This window comes from Physeter macrocephalus, chromosome 21, assembly GCF_002837175.3.
Source record: "Physeter macrocephalus isolate SW-GA chromosome 21, ASM283717v5, whole genome shotgun sequence".
Taxonomy (NCBI): domain Eukaryota; kingdom Metazoa; phylum Chordata; class Mammalia; order Artiodactyla; family Physeteridae; genus Physeter; species Physeter macrocephalus.
Genome location: NC_041234.1, coordinates 8774107 through 8796518, shown reverse-complemented (window position 1 = coordinate 8796518; position 22412 = coordinate 8774107). Strand labels below are relative to the sequence as shown.

Sequence of the window (22412 nt, the reverse complement as noted above, 5' to 3'; positions counted from 1 at the left end):
AAGCTGTGACGAAGTGAGAGAGTGGCATGGACATATATACACTACCAAACGTAGGGTGGATAGCTAGTGGGAAGCAGCCGCATGGCACAGGGAGATCAGCTCGGTGCTTTGTGGCCACCTAGAGGGGTGGGATAGGGAAGGTGGGAGGGAGGGAGACGCACGAGGGAAGAGATATGGGAACATATGTATATGTATAACTGATTCACCTTGTTGTAAAGCAGAAACTAACACACCATTGTAAAGCAATTATACTCTAATAAAGATGTTAAAAAAAAAAAAAAGCAAAGAAGCTCTGGGAGGAGGAAAATATGCACATGCGGGGAATGACATGGGCAAGAGACAGGCTATGGCCCGAGTTCAGACCCTACAGAAAGATCTGAGGTCAGTGTTCCCTGTGGTCAGGGCACCTGAGAATTTGGTGTGGGTTCCCTCCTAGTTCCTCAAGATCATGCTCTAGTTCTGTGTCTCCCCAAATAGGGTCCATGCCATAAGGTTAAGATTAAACAAAATAAAAGATAAAGAGGTGTTGTGATAAATATAGAGAGTACAACGAACGTTGGTTATTCTATGAAGGTTAAAAGTCAGGTGGCATATAAGGCTATACCTGATCCAATTTGCTTATTGGAACTCCTTTTTTTTTTTTTGGTAACAGTTCAAGTTTAATTTGTTGATATACGGTTTGTGGTCTATACTTAGACAAACACTAAGTTCTACAACATACTGGAACTCCTTTATAACAACTAATATTCATACCATGTTAACACTGTTTGTGTAGAACACGTAGCTGGCACGTTTTAGGGGACTAGATTTGACCTGTTATTCCCTTAGATTTGTACAATAATACATTTACTTATAATAAGATTCTACTTCTTAGTTTTTCTGTAGAACACACCATGGTGTTGCAGTAAAATGTTATACCTGACTGAAAATCAGCTTGGTGGATATTCATACTTAAGAAAAAACAGCCATTCGCTAATAAAAACACACCAATCCTCCATCAATGGGCCCTGGTATTAGAATACGGCATTTAAAAGAAGCAACTGGTGTCCGTGGTGTTCATTTATGCTAAACTTCTCTATCAAATGGCATGGAGCAAAAAGAAATACTAATTCTTTTGTTTTGTCTTAACAAGATTTAAGATGAGTTCTATGGATTCCTAAAGAAATGACCCTTCTTCAAGCACCGCTGGGCAGCATGGATTGCACTGCCTGGGATGCTGAATAGGTGGGATGGATATCTACTGCTTCTTTGCATGCCTTTTTTACCACTTATTTTTTTCTTTTTTTTTTTTTTTTTTTTTTTCGGTACGCGGGCCTCTCAGTGTTGTGGCCTCTCCCGTTGCGGAGCACAGGCTCCGGACGCGCAGGCTCAGCGGCCATGGCTCACGGGCCCAGCCGCTCCGCGGCATGTGGGATCTTCCCGGACCGGGGCGCGAACCCGTGTGCCCTGCATCGGCAGGCGGATTCTCAACCACTGCGCCACCAGGGAAGCCCTGTACCACTTATAATTATGCTGTTAAAGAGTCTTTACAAAAAAAGAAACCCAATTTATTCTTTTTAAATGTTCTAAATATAAATGCAGAGGCAAGGAGATAAACAATAATTCCACTGGTGCTTAGAGTTTAAACTATTTGAACTAATGTACCTGTGAGACTACTGCATGTTGCAACCTACAACCTAAAAACTATCAGCCCACATCACCACAGGTAAGAAATGAGAAATTTTGAGGGTTATTGAACACCGAATATTTGCAGCTGAACAAGATGGAGTTACTGAACATCAACTGCATGGCTCTAAAACCCCCAGATCCGCCCGCACAAGACAGCTGTCATGAAGTACCGCTACATTTGAAAAGCAAAAGGCAATGGAAGTAAGAGTGGCTCTATAAGTAAATTACACGGGTGGGGGTGGGGATGGGGGCGGCGATGTGGTGAGAGGCTGCTTCATCTTAAATTATTAGATTTATTTACTAATTGAGCTCTGTGTATTCCTAAAGAAATGGTCCTCCTTCAAGCATTGTTGGACACCATGGATTCTGTTGCCTGTGATGCTGAGTGGGTGTGTATTTTGGTGGAGCAAATATATTAACCAATACTTCACCCTGCCCTCCCTGCACTTTTAAGGTCCTGTCCTCAGATTCAACTTCTGGCTTAACAACATTATGTTTGGTGGTTGTTATTAATTTTGTTTTTAAGGAATGCATATCCATTCCCAACTTAACAAGCATCATTTTCTTTTTTTTTGCAAAGGTGAAAAAACAAAATTAATGTGGATTTTTCATATACCACAAAACATCCCACTCCACTTCCTGGATGTGTGCTGTCTTCTAGAGGGACTCACAGTATCGTTGGTCAAATGCTCCCTTCTTTACTAGATGCTCACACACGTAAGCATAAGAAAGTCTCTGCATCATGAGGTAAGTGACAGTGGACATTATTTTTGGAATTCCTCATAAAAGTGGGTCCAAAAGAGATTTTAAAAATGTGACTTATACCACAATTAATATACTGAGAAAGAAACGGGAAAAATACAGGGAGAGAGCAGGAGTATGAGAGGAACAACAGCTAGGCATCCACTCTCGGCCACCTTGTGTAGTGAGAGTGAGACTCTCTGTCAGGACGATAAGAGTACGTTTCTGCACGATGTGATTTTGCATCTTAATAAAAATATTTCTGGTCAATGCCTCTTTGCCTGACACTTGGTTTAGGGAGAAAACAAATTAAGGCTATGAACTTGGAGATGGGCATATATTGAAACCAACAGTAATCAGTGACATAAAATAAACACAGGGTATATTAATGCTTTCATGACCTTAAATTAACGTGGAGTCTTGTGTTAGCCTGAGAATCTTGTGAACCACTAATAAACCTTCTGCCAATATGATAGCAGTGCGAAAAAGAATTTAAAGAAAAAACAAGAAAGTATATTACTAAACATTAAAATGCATACACTACTGAGAGCAAACGGCTGGAGCAGAGATCACAGATGAGACACCAAAGAAAGCACAGGTCCTGTCCTCAGAAAGCCTATGTCAGGAAAATTTTGAGACTGTAAAACCAATAGCAAATTTGTGAGGAATTCAATCACCTATTTGTAGTCCTAGCAACTAATCAATGTTATCATATGCATAGCACTGACCAGCTGTTAACTGTTAATTTTTCTAGATGCAGGGCCAGCAATACCTCTGTTTAAAAATCATAGTGAAGTGCCCCAAGTAATGCCCCTTTACAAGTCGCTGGAAACACTACAAGGCTGGCGAGAAATACATTTCGCCCCACTGGAACACTCTAAAACCTGCATAAGCCATCAATGGGAATTGAGGAGGATATTTCAGTTGACTATCCACCTTTAGAAACGAATGGCTCTTTAAGTATTAAAATGAGGGTTTAATGTACATTATAACTAATAGTACTTGAGATGAAAGTAAATGACCCACTACCCCCCTCCCAGGTACCAAGAGGGGTCAGATTTCCCATTTATCAGCAAGTCTTCAGGGTAGGCAGCATCTCAATCTCACATTCTCTTCTGCGGCTGCTTCATGGATGGCTGAGGGGAACACTTCAAAAATGAACCAGCTAAACAAACTTCCCAGCAGCACTTGACAGAGCTACACCTATTCTTCCCATTTCCAAAGCAGTGGAGAATTAATTACCAGTTCTATGGATCTATTGTAAGTATAATAGACTAAAGAGCTATCACAGACACATTTATTGTAAAAGCACAATCCCAAGAGTGTCTACTGGAGGGCCAAAACGATTAACACAAATGCTTTGTCAGATCAAAGATAAAACCTGCACCGCCCAATTGAGGAATGAATTAGAACAGTGGGTTATCTTTCAAATTAACCAGGGCAGTTAGTGAGGAAAATTTCATGAAAGTGTAATTCTTAGCCTTTGTGAATCCACACAGCAGGCATTCTGCCAGCTGACAAGATGATGAAATTTTCATGCTTAAAAAAAGCCCTCTTCATTTCCCAATTTAGATTAGCTAGTGTTTCTCTCCCCTTTTGTGCGTGTGTGTGTGTGTGTGTGTGTCTATTTGCTCTTCTGAAGCAGAATTTAAGGGGAGGGGAAACACATATCAATTTTTCACTGTAAAATTGAGTCTTTTAAAAACATCCTTAAAAGCTTAGAGATATAGTCTTTAAACTGGCTTTTTATGATTTTCAAAAAAATACCAGTTCAATTTTAACTTCGTATAGAGGAACCAATTAGGACCGGGGCATGAAATCAACTTTGAATTAGAGCTTTCTGTGCTGCCTCAAAGTCTTCCAATGTTTCATCAAATCTCGAGATAAAGCATTAGAGTTGTTTTCCTCCTAAGGAAATTAATATATTACTTGAAATATCCTTGCTTGGTGCTTCTTGTATTTCTATGTATACAGAAATTTAAATGTTCCATGAAACAAGAATCCGAAGGATACAATCATTGCTATACGGTGAGAGAAAAAAGCATTTCCCCTGCTATTAAAGGAGCCAATATTAAAACACTATGATACAGACTGATTCTCAGATATATAAAAATTTTAATGTTTGCTGCATCACATTTATTCAGTCAGCACTATTTATTCACCACAGAATATAACAGAAGATGTGGTATATTTTTTGAAGTGATTAAGAAGTATACTTAAGAAGTATACTTTGTTACCCTAAACTTTGGCCCTTTTGTTCTTGACAGCCAGATTTCCTGGTGATCTAGAACTGTGTTCCTTGGCAGGTTACAGTGTTTGGTCAAGTACCTTATACTCCTCCACTGTCTTACAAAAGCTCCTTCCTTATGGAGATGCCTCCTTCCTCAACGTAGGTTGTTCTTCCCTGCAGTGATTCTAAAACTAAAATGAAAAAAATATGGAGACTCTTGTTCTCAGTCCACTAACAACTTTATGTCCAGTGGGGAGCATTTTTAACTTGCAGAATAGGAGGGAACTCTTTTGGTCATTAGCTTCAGAGAACAGTCACTTAATCTCAGTACTTAGTACCAACATCCTTATCGCCAGTACACTTGGTGTATTAATCTCCAGCTGGATTACCACTGCTGTGGTATATCACACTGAACTAACTGTAATCAGGATCACTTGAGGTATGATAACAAAAGAAACTCAACACCATATCCCTCTACTGGCAAAGTTCACTTAAGTCTGGGGTCAGGAAGAAAGAGAACACTCTACCAATAAAGTATAACTTGGAGGTGCATGAGCTTTCTGTATAAAAGCTCTGATCTTGAGAATATGTGAAAGATTTGTTCATCATGGGGCCATGAAAAGAACGTATAATGGATTTCTTTCTCTCCCAGACAATCACATATGCCTAAGGACAGAAAGTAGAGAAACAAGTTCTTAATTCTGAGGACGATCATATCATTCTTCAAGTACAGGAATGACATTTGGGTATTTTAATTAGAAATTCCTTAGGAAAGTCAATCAAGTGGGCAGTTAACGACAGGAAAACTAACTTGCTGTTAGTGAGATGGCTGGTACACAATTAAAACAAATGCTATAGAAACCCTGGGTTAAATGTCTGGATGCCTAATACTAGGTTATTTAGCTTGAAAAATACTTATATAACCACGACCACCACACCACACACACACAGTTAGAAATCAATCTTTCAGTTAGGGCATATTTCTGACTATTCAGAAGATCATTTTTCTGCCTATTCTCAACTTAGTCAAAACAGATTGCCCGCTCTTAGAGAAGGAAATAGATGAGCTTCTTCTAGTATTAACATTTCCATGGTGAAGATTTTGATAGACTAAACACAGAGAGAAAACTCAGAATTCTTCCCAAGAGTCAAGAATCATGCTCTGCTCAATGAGGTCTGTAAACGAGCTGAATAGTTTTGATTTGGACTCTTCATGCTAAATAAAGGCCTAACATTTCACGTGCTGAACATTTCATCTACTGCGGAATGTGAACCCACAGATAACCTTTATTCCCATCCAACTGTTCATTAAGTACAGCACCAGATTATTCACTAAAATGTTTCAGATTTCCCAAAATGTAGCCATAATTATTATTTTAAAAATATCTTCAGACAAACCTACTTAGTTCTTTTTCCTTGACAAATACAAATTATTCTACTCCAAAATCACAAGACTAGAACTCTATGCTTTTACTCTTCACCTTAATGATCTAATACTTGATTTTCATTTAATGAGTTCGATTTTAAAGAAGATAATGCTACGTTATATGTTAACTAACATATAAGTAGAAATTACAGGATGACATTGATCAGAGTCAAGAGTCTTACCTAACAGAACCAGAGCATTTTTTGGGAAATGCCTTGCCAACGTAACCTCTTTACCTAAGTTACAGTGAACTTTCAAGTAACAGAAATTTTGTTTAGATGACAAATGACATAATGAAACACTAAGAAAAATCAAATGGGAAATGTGGTGTTTTTTTTCTTTTAATTTTAACTTTTGAAGAGGAAAAAACTAATTCATATGAAATGTGTTAAAAACCAAAACAAAAACTTTGAAAGGAGCCTTCTTTCTAACGCAGACAGCTCACTCACTGTTCTGGAATTTTTACTATATATTTATAAAAATTAGACATTCTTCTTTAAAATGCCAGACAAAAGCACTGAAATTTAAAAGATGTTTATTCTGATTTCTTTGGAAAACTAAGCTATGAAATGGTTTAGATTACTACATAAACACAAAGTGTTAGCTAGTTGGCAGTTTATTAAAATCACCACACAGGAAGGGATAGTTAGGGAGTGTGGGATTGGCATGTCCACACTGCTGTATTTAAAATGGATAAACAATAAGGACCTACTGTACAGCACAGGGAACTCTGCTCAATTATGTAACAACCTAAATGGGAAAAGAATTTGAAAAAGAATAGATATATGTATATGTATAACTGAATCACTTCGCTGTACACCTGAAACTATCACAACATTGCTAATCAACTATACTCCAATATAAAATAAAAAGTTTTAAAAAAGTAAAACAGAAATAAAATCACCACACATGATTTTACGGCTCTAGTTGCCAAAGATAGGTAATATTGAATTTTCCTCCTCTGATCGAAAATCTGAGTGACCATTTAACTTCATTTTATATTTAGGCAGCAATAAACTAAAACACTTCCTGATTATATTCTCATTTTTCCTTAAAAGCAAAAACTTCATTACTAAAAATACTGCTCATTAATGAGATGAAATGCCCAACAGAAAAATCAAATCATTTCCCTCCGTCTTTTCAAAATTTTAGTTTCATACAAAAACCGTTATCATTTTATTTTAAAACAAGTACCAAACCTAAGTAAGTTGCATATGTAAGACACTCATTATGGATACTTACTTCGTAGTATTTTTTAATGTATCGTCTAATGTCCATGATCAATTTGTTGCTCAGCTGTACCATAAAGGTCAGAGGCGAAGCCTTACAATCGATGTTACTGCAACGATACAAGCTGGGCTCCATATCGGTTCCCTACAGAAGTCAAGACAGACAAGTACACGAAAGGTTACAAAAGGTTTCTTGTGCTTAAAAACTTACATGCTGTCCTGGTGTACAATATTTTAAATTCATTTTATTGGTAAGCTTTTTTTTTTTTAACTCTTTCTTTGAGTATAATCGCTTTTCAATGGTGTGTTAGTTTCTGCTGTATAACAAAGTGAATCAGCTGTACATATACATATATCCCCATATCTCCTCCCTTTTGCGTCTTATTGGTAAGTTTTTAACCTTATTTTCTCAACCACTTTCCTCCCAAAGATCCCCTCAGTCACCACATACCTTCCACTCTTGCCACCATCATAATGGAGTACAAAGCCAAAGGGAAAACCCTGAAATTATTTTTTTTTACATTCAATACATGACAGACTATGGATAAAATAGTTTCCCCTCTGAAAATACCAGTGAAGTCGCATTATTGGAAATAAACATCCTTCCTAGAGATACTGATCAAGAATTTAAATTTGCACTTAATTCATTCCAAGGCAAAGCAAGAGCGTTAATGACAACAGTTTGCTCCATACTGCCAACTTAATTTTAAGAATAAAGGCTAAAAATTAAGTGTTACACCACAAAGTGATCACTTATTGTTAGCTTAGCAAATCTAAAATTTCTGTAACCACTGCCCCCCAACAAATGAAATGTATTTGGGGGAGGGGAGAGAGGAGGAGTAAAAATTTGAAAAAATGAACTATTAGTAGTTGGAGAAAACGTTTTGTTTTGTTTTAAACAAGGACAAAGCAAATGTAATATACAGGAAAACTGTTGGGGTTTCTGGAGCATTTGTTTTCCTTCTTGATACTTAAACATCTTGGTTTCCTGCTCCAATCTGGTACATAACCCTACCCCGCCTCACGAAGCAATTCCAGGTGGAAGAGATTTTAGAGCTTGACATCGGCTCTTCCACAGTTAGCCCATCTGCAAGTCGTCAAGCCTCCATGCAATTAACTATCTTATTTACAGCTGTAATGAAGCAAAACTCAAGGATTTAGCAAGTATTGCTGATCTGTGTCTGCCTCTTCCTTGCACTTGCTTCCAAAGACTGCTTTGTTTTGATTCAAAAAAATGCAAAACATCTGCTGTTTGTCCAAATTAACTTAAAATAATTACTTTTAATTTAGATAAAGGACATATTTTCTTTCAGTTTCAAGGTTTTACATGATTCTGCTGCCTACTCATTTGCCAATGGCTAGTACATGTATAACACTGCAGTGTAATCAAGTAGATTGGCCAAGTTTCAAGTTCTGATCCAAGGTCAATGATACATTTTTTGGCAGTACTTCTTTAGAGAAATGTCTCCCTGTGACTTTTTTAATGCCTGATATGCAAAGACAGCAGAAAAGATAATCAGAGTACCTTTGTCAAAAAAGAGGCAAGTGGGATGTGTAAAGATAAACAAAAACTTTCCAAAAACACTTAGTTCCCATTAACTTGATTTAAGATAAGGGAAAATATTGCTCTAAGTCTTAAGAAATTGGGATGGGAGTGGAGAAATACAGGTTAGTAATTAAGGAATTACAATAAAAATACTTTAAGATAATTCAGAATTTTTAAGAGATTCCATTTAAAAAACCAAGGCCAAGCATTCTAGAAAGCCAAAAACAATACTCAAGCATACTCTATTAAGAGGTTTCAAGCAGAAATACGTAAGTTGTGAAGGCAGAATTCATATGATGCTAAAATTCTTTAAACACATAAAAACCTGTGTTTTCTTTTTCCTTTTTATACACATACTACAGAGAAAATGGACTTTATACTAGTTCACTCACAAAACAAACAAACGAAAGAAACAAAAGCAACTAACCGAACCATCGAAGACACTATCATAAATATTCTCGGTTCCACATATAGGGCATGGACATTTGAATCTTTCACAGTCCCTGTATTTCTCTTCATCCGTGAGCTGTGCTGGGCCACCAAGGAGAGCATCATTCTCTTCATCTTTGTGATAATGATGAACTCTAAATTGGGTGGGGTCAAGTCCTATTAATGTTAAAGAAAAAATAAATTCAGAAAGGTACAATTATTTAAATTCCCTTCTCCAAAACTACTCCAAAGAAGAGAAATCAGAAAAGAATTATTTCAAATTCATGCACATACTGCACAACCATTTGAACTCAAGATAGAGGCTCATATCACCAAGACAAATGACTTCTTTTTTAAAGGAGATTATAAACAAAACAAGTAAACTGCACCAAAACAATGCAGAAACATTCCACTGGACATTTGCGTTTGGAAGCAACTACTTCTATAGGATGGTTTTACTATTTTCTTAAAGTTACAATGAAAATCTCAAAAAAATGTGCACTGTTAAGATCTCCTAAAATCAAAGTATCACCATTAAAACTGAAAATAGAGACTAAAAATCCCATTACGGAAAACAAGTTCACTGCTATTACAACTCCTTCAAGCGCAGACACCACTGCTAACCCTGATTTCAATGCAGTGGTCGATTCCATCTTGGCTCAGTAGTTAACAGCATGTAGGTTGCAATCTAATTCAGTGGTTAAAATTCAGTAGCAGCATCTGAGTCAAAACTCAACATGGTTTCTTCGGTGTTCTGAATTCAGAAATGTAAAATATGTGCAAAAACAATGAATCTTCAAACTCTATAGGCCAAACTGTCCCCGACAATACTGAAGCCACATATACCTTCTATATTTCAATCAAAATAACACAAGAAATCAATCGATGCATAGTTTACACTATCTTGTTTCCCCAAACTATTTGAGGAAAGAAATGATTGTAAGGCCAACCAATGTAACTTGCCTTTGACCAAAGCACATATGTCAAAATGTACTATTTGGATTTACACTTAAAGATAATTATTCCACACTATATCTTATAACATTTTCTTGAAAGCATTCCTTAGCAATCCCAAAGAATTCTAGGCTTCTGAGTAATCTAAAGAAAGCTATCATTTGTTTTAGTATAAAGGTAAATAAGTAATAAAAACAGTCACTGAGCAAAAAAGTTCAAATACCAGAAACATCTAAAAATTATTGTAACTCTATCAACAGCTTGCGTAGTTAGATAATCTAACAGATGTATTCAGAATTCAGTGACAAGATCCTAAATCCTATCTGGTCAACTGTTAAGTGACATCTCTTTAATTATAAAAGACTTAGGGCTGACTGACACAGTGGAAAGGTGCTGAACAAAGAATGAAAAGACTGAGACTTTGAGTCTTGGTTTTCTCACCTGAAAGATGGAGCTACTACCACCACCATGCACTTCTGAAGTTTAAATCGGATGTTAGGGACAAATCATTTTCAATGGTGCCTATCACTGGTAAGCACCCAATAAATGCCATGTGAATGAAAAAGTAAAATAGTAGATGAACATCATTTAATCCATCATTTAATATTCATTCAAAATTACAAATTTGGAAAAAAATATGAAACGCACGTTCATGTTGCACAGCAAGTTAATAGCTGCTCTTCGTAGTAATTAATCAAAGTATTTCCCAACATGATAGTATATAATAAAAACAAAGACTACACATTCAAAACAAATTGAAAAACTGTTCTTGGTCACTGTAACATAGATCACTTGGCCCCAAGACTCACTATACATTTTTATTTTACAAGTTACCTATAGCTTAAGAGCAACAGCAAGTTAGTGAAGTGTGGGGGAACATACACCCTCTCATTTAAAGACAAGAATGGGCAGAGGAGTAAGAGAGACCATGCCCACGCCTGTGAATGGTGCCATTTCTTCTCTGTAGTGAAGGGCAACTGCTGCAAATTCCTGAACCTCTAGCTGTGAATCCAACTGTATTCACATAATGTCTTGCTGTATTCACGATTATGAGAAAGCAGCTCCACCTTTTCTCTGATGGTATAATTATTCATCAATTTCCCAGGCCAATACTATTCAAAAAGTAAGGAAAAAGAAAAACAGTAAGTGTTTTCTGAAAGACAAGCTTCTTTCACAACCTAAATATCAAGGAACAAAACAAAGCTGGCTTTGCACATAGACAAAACTGGCTGGGCTCTAACAAGGAAGCAATGAAATCTCTTTCTAGGCCTCCCCACCAGCCATGCCCACTGAGTGCACCTGAGGCTTGGGGAGGCCTGCCTGCTGAGCACACCACAACTGGACATGGGCTGCCTTGCTACTTATGGAGAAAAGCCCAGCAAGTGACCAAGAATTATGAAAAATTATCAGGCCTTATGAAATGCCTACTTTATTATTATTATTATCATTTTTTGCGGTACGCGGGCCTCTCTCCGTTGTGGCCTCTCCCGCCCCGGAGCACAGGCTCCGGACGCGCAGGCTCAGCGGCCACGGCTCACGGGCCCAGCCGCCCCGCGGCATGTGGGATCTTCCCGGACCGGGGCACGAACCCGTGTCCCCTGCATCGGCAGGCGGGCTCTCAACCACTACGCCACCAGGGAAGCCCGAAATGCCTACTTTAAATGTCCATTTCATGGGCTTCCCTGGTGGCGCAGTGGTTGAGAGCCCGCCTGCCGATGCAGGGGACACGGGTTCGTGCCCCGGTCCGGGAAGATCCCACATGCCGCGGGGCGGCTGGGCCCGTGAGGCGTGGCCGCTGAGCCTGCGCGTCCGGAGCCTGTGCTCCGCAACGGGAGAGACCACAACGGAGGGAGGCCCGCATACCACAAAAAAAAACAAAATAAATTAAAAAAAAAAAAAATAAATGTCCATTTCCACAATCCTTATCTGCCCGTGGCAGTAACAAAAACAAATGGCCTACCTAATTACTTCAGATTTATTCACAAGCTGATTTTTCTCAGGAGAAGGGACTTCACCTCAGCACTCTTGGCCATAAGTCAATGGTAAATTTTTTTAATATAAAGGGAGAAGATGGTGTAATTATCTTAAAATATTAGGTATATAACGATCCTTGTACAAGAAGTTACTTGGATACAGAAATATCACAAAAAAGTGATTTTCTTGGGAGGACAATTATATGTTCAACAGGCAAATCACGGAGGGCTAAGTTAAATCTTTTAAAGAAAACATATAATTAGTCATGTTAAAAGTATGGATCATTGCTGCTGGAATCCTTTTTTAAGGTCAAAATCCATGCTTAAACCCCAAACTTATTCAACATATAAATCAACTTTTCCAAATCCGCACAAAATTGGCGATAAGCAGCTTATTTCGAAGTTTCGGGAAACTTAAAAAGTTTTACTGCTTAAACCATAGCTCGTTAAGGCTGGAGCGAAAAAACAGGGAAAAAGTATCTGGTGCTGCCACCTAGAGGTAGATTCTGAATTTTAAAATGTACAAAACAGCTGCTACATAGAACTCCATTCGTAGTGACTGTCCCTCCAAAATGAAGCACTATTGTCAGAAATGACATTAAAGCAAAACCTTTATAATCACATTTTCCATACATGTATATACAGGGCATAATCAATATTAAACTGCACACCATACAGTAAGTAATCACAGTAGTCTTTGAGCGAGCAAGAGATACAAAACTGAATTCCAAGTTCCTTATCTCTTCTAATGAGAGCTTTCTCTGAAAAACTGGCTTAAAGAAACAAACTTTATGCCCCAGCTGAAAAGAGATCTTCCACTTCTACTAGACTAGCTTTTGACAGATGACCTCAATCATTTGGTCCAGCACAGAGTAAAAGGAGGAGCAGCCTCCTTGGGCTTGGCACCAGTTACGTGGGGGAAGAACAGGAGTGGAAATGATGTGCGCTTTAATTCAACCCTGTGGCTTGTCGTGACCCAGCCACACCGTTTTGCTTGGGCTGCAGTGGGGGGGTAGGGGAGGGCAACAACGACGAGACGGGACAGAGGGGCAGCGGAACGAAATTCAATTACTGTCATTTATAATTAGAAAATTTATAGGATCTCACATTATTTTGGCAACAGGATCAAAGCTCTCATGTTTCAAGAAGTATTTATAGAAAGTAACATCACAGGCACTGGAGGGGATGAGTTCAGCAGTGCCGTTTTATACTTAAGATCGCCACATTCTTATCACACATACCTCCAATGTAACACTTAGCACAGAATTACTTTTTTTACCACTGTATTTTCTAACAATTGTAAACTATCTGTTTTTAGAATGTTCACGTGCCTCCATTTCCAAGGAGTATTTAAAATACTCCAAACTCAAAGCATTAGGTTTAGAGGCTGATGCATTTGACTAAATAATCTTCTCCCTCCAAAAGACAAGGTCTCTATTAGTGCAACTGCAAATAACTACAGTAAAGTCAATTACATGTGTTCATACAACTGGGGAAGAGGGAAAAAGCCACATGAATGAAACTCCAAATGAGTAGAGTAACTGGTATTCCCAAGCAGTTGTCTGTAATATGAATCACTTAAACTATTAGGGAAGCTAATTAATGAAGTCCTACTGTGAATATTTTTTTCTAAAAATTTCTTCTAGGAAATGAATCCTTTCCACGAACCCAAGCTTTCATATAGCTGGACTTCTTAGAGAACAATACACAAACTGAAAACTTAGTAGGATTAAAGAAAAAATATTTAATGAATTTTTAAAGGGTGACTGCTACATCCATAAAAAGCCTTGTATAAGAAAATTCATAGCAGCTTTATTCATAATAAAGTGGAAACACTCTGATGTCCATCAACATGAGGATGAATAAACAAACTGGTATAATCTACCATGGAATACTACTCTGCAATGAAAAAGACAGAATACCGACATGCAACAAGATGGATGAATCTCAAAAATACGCTAAGTGAAAGAAGCTGAACACAAAAAGTATATAACAGAGGAGATTATTTATGTAAAATTCTAGCATAGGCAAAACTAAACTATGGTCCTAGAAATCAGATGAGTGGCTGCTTTTGTGAGGGGGAGGGTATGGACCGGGGAGAGTACAAGGGAACTCTCTAGGCAATGGAAATACTGTTGTGATAAACTGTTTGCATAATACTCTTAACACTGTACATTTCATGGTACGTAAATTATACCTGAAACCAAAAACATTCCAAATAGAAGATGTTTGTGATATATATTAAAAACATTCCAAGTAGAAGATGTTTGTGATATATATTTCCAAACAACTCATTCAGAATATAAAAGGAATGCCTGCAAATCAATAAGAAAAAGACAACTCAACAGGAAAGCAGAAAAAGACTTGGACAGCTCACAAAAGAAGATATTCAAATGGCCAATAAGCATAAGAACAGGTGCTCAACTTTATTAGTCATCAAAGAAACAAATTAAAACCACAACATTACGCCACCACATAAAATGAAGAAGAGAGGAAACACCAAGTATTGGTAAGAATGTCGAGCACTCAAACACTGCTAGTAGTGGGTCTAAATTAGTAGGACCACTTGGAAAATTGGTAATATCTACTAAAGCTGAACATACATGTCCCCTATGACCTAGCAGTTCTCCATCTAAGTATATACCCAACAGAAATATATACAATTGTTCAACAAAAGACATGTGCAAGAATGCCCAAAGCAGCCCTATGCATAACCACGCAGAGTGGAAAGAACCCACAGGTAGGTAAGTCACACAGTGTGGTATATTCATACTAGACAGAAATGAAGTACGACGACATGGACCCATCTCACAAACATATTGAATGAAAGTAGCCAGACATAAAGAGTAAAGACATAATTTATACAGCATCGAAATGTAAGAACACCTCATCTATGATGTTAGAAGTCACGATAGTAATTTTCTGGTGGGGCATGGAGGATAATTTCTAGAAGGAAATACGAGGGAGCTTCTGAGAATGTAGTAATATTTTGTTTCTGGAGCTCAGGACTGACTACACTGGTATGTGTTTACTTCAGGAAAATTCCTCAAGCTGTTCAGTTAGGCTTTTGCATACTTTTCTGTATGTATGTTATACAAGAAATTCACACTGATTTCTCATACCATATACAAAAATAAATTTAAAATGGATTAAAGACTTAAATGTAAGACCTGAAACCATAGAACTCCCAGAAAAAACATAAGTACATTCTTTGACATTGGTCTTAGCAATATTTTTCTGGACATGTCTTCTCAGGCAAGGGAAACAAAAGCAAAAATAAACAAACAGGACCACATCAAACTAAAAAGCATTTGCACAGGGAAAGAAACTATCAACAAAACGAAAAGGCAGCCCACTTAAATGGGAGAAGATATCTGCAAATAACATATCCGATAAGGAGCTAATATCCAAAATATACAAAGAACTCATACAACTCAACACCAAAAAAACAAACAACCTAATTAGAAAAATGGACCGAGAACGTGAATAGACATTTCTCCAAAGAAGACCAACAGATGGCCAACAGGCACATGAAAAGATGTTCAACTTCACTAATCATCAGGGAAATGCAAATCAAAACCACAGTGAGATGTTGCCTCACACCTGTCAGAATGGCTATCATCAAGAACACAACAAGTAACAAGTGTTATCAAAGATGTAGAGTAAAGGGAACCCTTGTGCACCGTTGGTGGGATTCTACGTTTTTACAACCACTATAGAAAACAGTACTGAGGTTCCTCAAAAAATTAAAAATAGAACTGCCATACAATCCATACAGTTTCGCTTCTGGGTGTTTACCAGGAAAAAACAAAACACTAACTCAAAAAGATTCATTTACTGCAATGTTCATTGCAGCATTATTTACAATAGCCAAGATATAGAAGCGACCTAAGGGCCCATTAATAGATGAATGGATAAAGATGATGTGGTGTACACACACACACACACACACACACACACACACACACACGAATATTACTTAGCCATAAAAAATTGAAAGCTTGCCATTTTTGACATGGATGGATCTAGAGGGTATTACGCCAAGTGAAATAAGTCAGAGAAAGACGAATACCACATGATCTCACTATATGTGGAATCTAAAAGCGAAAACAGAGTCACAGATACAGAGAGCAAATGGGTAACTGCCAAAGGGGAGAGGGAGTCAGGTGGGGAGGGGATAGGCAGAGGGGATTAAGAGGTAGAAAGCTCCAGTTATATAATAAATAAATCATGGGGATGTAATATACAGCATAACGAATATGGTCAATAATACTGTAATAACTTTGTATGGGGACAGAGTGTTATTAGACTTACTCTGGTGATCATCTCATAATGTTTGCAAATGTCAAATCACTACACAGTACACCTAGAACTAACATAATATTGTACATCAACTATATTTCAATTAAAGAAAAAGAAAATTCACACTGAAGAAGGTAGGAAAAATACTAAGTATCTCTCATGATATATGTGAGTTTGTTTCAAAATGTGTTAGATTGCAACCAGACATTATGTACCTCCTCACAGATGTACACACCGTTAACTAGGAAGTCGGATTAGCAAAAACTAAAATAACCTGGACTGAAATATGGGCAGCTCTTTAGATCTAACTACCATTTTACGGGAAATAGATGGGACAGAGGGATGTGTTAAAGGATACCACTAGGATGCAACTGGCAAACTCCAGAATAAGGGACGTTCCACATGACAAAAATCACGTTTCCTTAAATAAATTGGAAGGATCAAAAAAAAAAATAGAGAAGATTAACTATCATATGGACTCTGACTGGATTCCAATTCAAAGAAGGAGCTTCTGTTTAAAAGAAAAATGCATTCACAGTACGATTGGGGAAATACATTTATTGGTTATGTGATGAAATGAAGGAATTGTGGAGCTTTTTTCCTAGTGATAATATTGTAGTTATGCTGAAAAGGGGGAAACCTTGTCTTTTAGAAATACAAAATGAAATATTTAAAGATAAAATGATATGTTGTCTAGAATTCACCTCAAAATCATCAGAGGAGATGAAGAAAAGGAGTAACACTGGCCACAGGTGCAGATGGCTGAAGCTGGGTGATGAGCATCTGTGGGTTTCTTACACAGTTTTCTCTACTATTGTACATGTTTGGAATTTTCCATAACAAAAAAGTTTAAAATACTGCAGGATCTAATTTAATGATAAACAACTGACTATACAAGTGGCAAACAACTGAAGCTGCCTTCCACCAACAACAAACCTCTCCATAAGATAAATGGAAATTTTCTGAGTATTTTAAAAGAAATAATATCCAAACCTTTGGGTTAAATAAACTCCCAAGAGTCTTACTGTCCTGCAAAAGATAACTCCCAAAATCTTGATGAAAAGAAAAAATTCTGCTGGACAGCACTCTCATAACCGCATGTGATTATTTGTAATGCCCTTGATGACAGCCCTGAACGTGAATTTTAACTTAATGAAACCTGTACCTCTGAACAGGAAAAAAAAAATTATTTTTAGACCTGAGAAAACACAGTAACTTTATGCTGAAAAATTATTTGGAAAATAAAATAACACAAATAAAACAACAGACCAAGACTGCTTCTCTTACACAAAGGCCTCTCCTCTCCAGCTATGTTGGTAGATAAAAAAAAACAAAAACAAACCCCGTTTTTTTCCCTTCTCGTTTTGTAAGAACTGTCTTATTTTTAGGATTAAGAGTATTTCTATTTTTTCACCAAGGAGGAACCTAATATTCACCACCTTTACTCGTTTCTGTCTTATTCATATGTATACATTTAACATAGTTTAAGTATCTGTGCACAATGCTGTATTCAGCTTTTCATTTGTTACGTCTTATCCATTCTTCTATAGGCTACACAATCTTGACGTCATTTTAGTATGCTTAATATGACGATCTTAAAAAATCTGATCTATAATTAATAATACAATATTGTATACTTGAAAGTTCCTGCGAGTAGATCTTAAGCATTCTTACCACACTTCCCCCGCCCCAAAAGAGTTAACTACGTGAGGTGATGGATGTGTTAATTATCTCGATCTTGGTAATCATTCTACAATATAAACGTGCATCAAATCATCACGTTGTACGCTTTAAAAGCATACAATTAGGGAATTCCCTGGTGGTCCAGCGGTCAGGACTCAGCACTTCCACTGCTGGGGCCCCAGGTTCCAACCCTGGTTGGGGAACTAAGATCCCAAAAGCCGCACAGCATGGCATGCATGCGTGCATACATACATACATACGTACGAACATAGAATTATATTTGCTAATTATTCCTCAATAAAGTTAAAATTTTAAAAAACTGATCTAACTTAAATAATTTGAGAAATCCCCATTTTCCTTTGGAAACTCCAAGCTTTACAAAGTCAGAGTTCGAAATCACTACACAAAGCAATTATTCTAAACATGCTCTGGTGTGGCTCCAAGTTCTTAGAGGTGTGCCTGAGTCAAACGAGCAGCATTACCTCGGGCCCTCAGCACAGTGAGCCAGTGACACAGAAACAAGCACCGTGTGCTCGCCTTACAGGGACTGCGGTGCAAGGCAGTGCAATGGATACCCTTCATGAGGCTCTCCATGAATTCCCTTGTGTGCTCTGAAGAGCAGCTGGGATGGCCTGGGCTACCCCTGGAAGTCGGGGCCCTGCTGCTTATCACTGGGCTGGAAGGACAAGTGGGAGGTGGGGACAGGCAGCCACTCCCGACTCCACACTGGCCTCTGCAAGGCACATGCCCACAATGCCTCAAACGCCTCCATTTTTATAAACTCTTCCCGGGTGGCCCCAGCTAGAAGTGGTCTCTGCTTCCCCCAAACACTGAAACTCCTTTATTCTACCTCTTTGGGGACATGTACTTGTGCTGTCCACTAGACTTCCCCGCAACAGGGAAATCGACTCAACAGGCCGGGCTGTGATGTGAGTAAAGGAGCCATGGCTGACTCAACTTCGTATCCCTCACAGCACCCATTACACTGCTGAGCACAGCAGGTCTTCAACATTCATCTGTTCCGTGGATGCGTAAGTAGGTTGGGACTAAGTAGGCTGGGAGCATGAACCATTTGATAATGCGCTTGGAACGGCGCTCCAGCCTGGAAGGGGCAGTTCTTAGCCACCGAGAAGACTTACTATCCTACACTGCATTTGGTGTGATCTTACTTCTGAAATTTTACTATGAATTATGTCACAGAAAATATTTGTTTGGAAATGCTGGTCACGTACGTACATTCTTCTGAGAGCTTCATCATGAAAAAAAGGCAAAGTCTTGATCAACAAAGTAATGCCTGAGGCATTTGCTGGTGGCATCATTCCACTCCCAACCACCTGTGCTTTTCCCCCACCACCACCCCACCACCTTTTGTAGGTATATCTCCCCGGGTCTACCAAAGGCACCCCCAAACATGGCGTGGCCCGCTGCTGCACTTCATTTCTTAGAAGATATCACGGTACCCTGTCTACTGACAAAAAGTACCTTCTGTAAGGTGGGTGGTATGGGCCATTTTTTAAAAGGGGGGATTTTTACTTCCCAATCTAACTCAGGAACACACTGGGTTAAGTGTGCTGTCTTGTTCTAAGCACTACTTTCACAGATTACATTTTAAATTCTCATGTTCTTCAAACATCAATAATTTCTCAGGACCAATGAAAAAACTGCCCTGATAGTCAAATGCCTGAAATTTTATCACTGACCATGAAGAAAGGTATTTGACAGTTATTGTACAAATCAGTCCTCATTGGAGGAAAGATATTATATAATTTTAAGTACTGTTATGCATAAAATATAAATTTATTAAAAGATGAAATTCAGGAATGAACTTTAGAATATTCTAATCCCCAGCCTGTTTTGCTAGGTACAGAAGACTATTTGGACGTTGGAGCATACTGTGAATATTTCACCCACAGAATATAGAGAGCTTTCATTAGAACAAGAGAGGAAAAAAAAACCTATAGTCTGGAGAACGAAAGCTGAGAGTTCCAAGTTTTAGTGGCCATGTTTCCCATAGGGCTATTGTGTAAGAAGAGTAATACTACATTTTTTTTTCTATTCACAGATGCAAAAGAGTAAAATTTAGCTTTATTTAAGCCCAACAGCAATAATCTTGCATGGGTTTCAGAAAAATGATACACATTTTACTGTGGGATAATGAGGACCATTAGTTATTAGGGAGAACAAATTATTCTCTTTCAATACAACAGACTTATTCATTCACTCATTTAACAGACTGTCCTCTCTCCTTTTCACTGAAACGACCTTCCCATACAGAACACCTGGCCATGCAACATGCCACCAGACAGACTTCAGGAGGTATCCTGATGGGCAGAAATAGAGAATTTCCAAGGTGAAGCCACAGGATAAAACCAACACTTGATGCTTGCCTTTCATTTCAAGGAAAGCAGTATAAATGCAATAGCAAAAGAAGTAGTTGAAAAATATAGTTGCTCTCCACAAAGAGTCTTAAAAATAAAAAAAATCATGAACTTAATAATTTTCCTAAATGAAATTATGCCATTATTCCTGATTTCTTTATACTAGCTAAAAGGACAAAGTAGCGAACTTCACTGAAGTTTCTACACTGTCATATGTTTGATTAATCAAAGATAAAAACTACATTAAAGGCAAGAGAATTATTTTATGTCTGTGATTAGACAGTTGGAGGGCTTGTATTTTATGTAGAATTTGCAGACTTCAACTTATTTAACGGCGTCAGTTCACTAACGGCAGTTTTTTTTAATATAAAGAAAACAGATTTAGAACTTTAAAAACAAATTACAGTAATTGTATGCCTATAGCTCGCACCTCTTAGAAACCATGCACCCCTAACACTCCTCACCTTACTTCCCCACCACTTCCCTATCTCCTCCCTTCTCCTCTAAAACCAAAGGCTAAGTGAGAACTGATAACAGGGGCCTGAAATCCCCTAGTGAAGAAAAGCCACCCTAATTTTCACTTGGGGTAGAGGAATAAAGGACGCAGATCAAAATGCAGCTCCCAAATAGGGCAGGGGGCAAATGCCTGCAAAGATCTGCCCAGCAAGCTTCAATGTTTTCTACAGATCTTCATGGTGACTGGCACTTGCTGTTCTGCCCTTCATTACTGTGGACCCTCCTATGAGGAAAGAGGGAGAGATAAAGGACTAGGAGATTTACTACGAATGTAGATAGGTATGTGGATACCGTTGGTGATGGCCGAGGCTGTGGTGGGAGGGGGCACACTGTGCAATGATGACAACTTCACATGTCTTCAGCATAAGAACTGCTGCCAAACAGCAGAAGACAAAAATGAGAAAAAGAAGGTACAAAGGGGAGTGGCAGCAGCTCCTTCAGAGCTAGAAACACAGGCCCTCCAGCAGCTCCAAGCGGCTACCTGGCACCGAGAGCTTTCAGGTGATGGGGTAGGAGAGATGGGGATGTGTTGAGACCACGCACAAGCATGACGGGTCCCCTCTGTAGGCTGAGCCCGGTCAGTAATAGCAAGAACACTCTGAAGATGGGGCCCACTAGGCTACTGGCTTGGAAAATGATTTGTGAAAACTGGATTCATAAGACAGTCACAATGATGAGAAAGTTTCGTCTTTAAGCAGCCACAACCCGCCTGCTGTTTAACTGATATGAAAATGATCTTAAATATGACCCTGCAACCAACGAAATCAGTCTGGTCTCCTCCAGGTATGGCCAGTCTTGAGACATCTGAGCAGGCATCAGGCTGTTTACCAGCCAGGCTCCACCGCCTTCTACTCTACAGCTCTTCTGCCGAAAATACAAGGCTCCAGCCTTATCTGTTAAAAGTCACTCACAAGATGAGGCTTGTTCCAGCTACCTCTCCTCGGCTCAGGGCCACTGGAAAATTCAGAACCAAAGAAGGAAAGGGCAATGGTGAGCCTATGAACCAGGCTCTTGATGATCCAAATGGAAACCCTGGAAGATCTACTCTAAAAAACAAATGCTTCTGCTGAGGGGCTGTCAGCAGGGCTGGGGGTTTGCAGTGGGGCGAGGAGGAAGCACAAAGATGAAGCTCCCGGGCCTTCACACCCACGCCACCACGCTCCTGGCTGAGGGCATGTGTCACAGCCTCCCCGAGCTAAGAAGAGGTGGTGGCCACAAGCACAAGCTTTGCAGTCACGCAGAGCTGGGTCCCAGACCAACCACGGTCGGCCACTCACTAGCTATGTGACAAGACCAAGTTAGTTACCTCTCTAAGCCTCAGCTTTCTTCTCCATAAA

At 38.7% G+C, this 22412-nt stretch overlaps 1 protein-coding gene across 4 annotated transcripts in view; it reads right to left on the bottom strand.

Moving 5' to 3' along the window:
- The window catches only part of POLA1 (DNA polymerase alpha 1, catalytic subunit), a 299996-nt gene that overhangs the window by 141955 nt on the left and 135629 nt on the right, over positions 1-22412 (bottom strand). For 3 of the 4 annotated variants that reach the window (XM_007107041.4, XM_007107040.4, XM_028482923.2), the window contains 2 exons: positions 9268-9446; positions 7308-7439 (listed from right to left, as the gene is read on the bottom strand). In XM_007107041.4, the coding sequence (XP_007107103.2) occupies positions 7308-7439; positions 9268-9446 (311 nt within the window). Of the gene's footprint in view, positions 1-6682; positions 6816-7307; positions 7440-9267; positions 9447-22412 lie in introns of those variants that run through there. The other variant, XM_055081936.1, reaches the window with a different exon arrangement.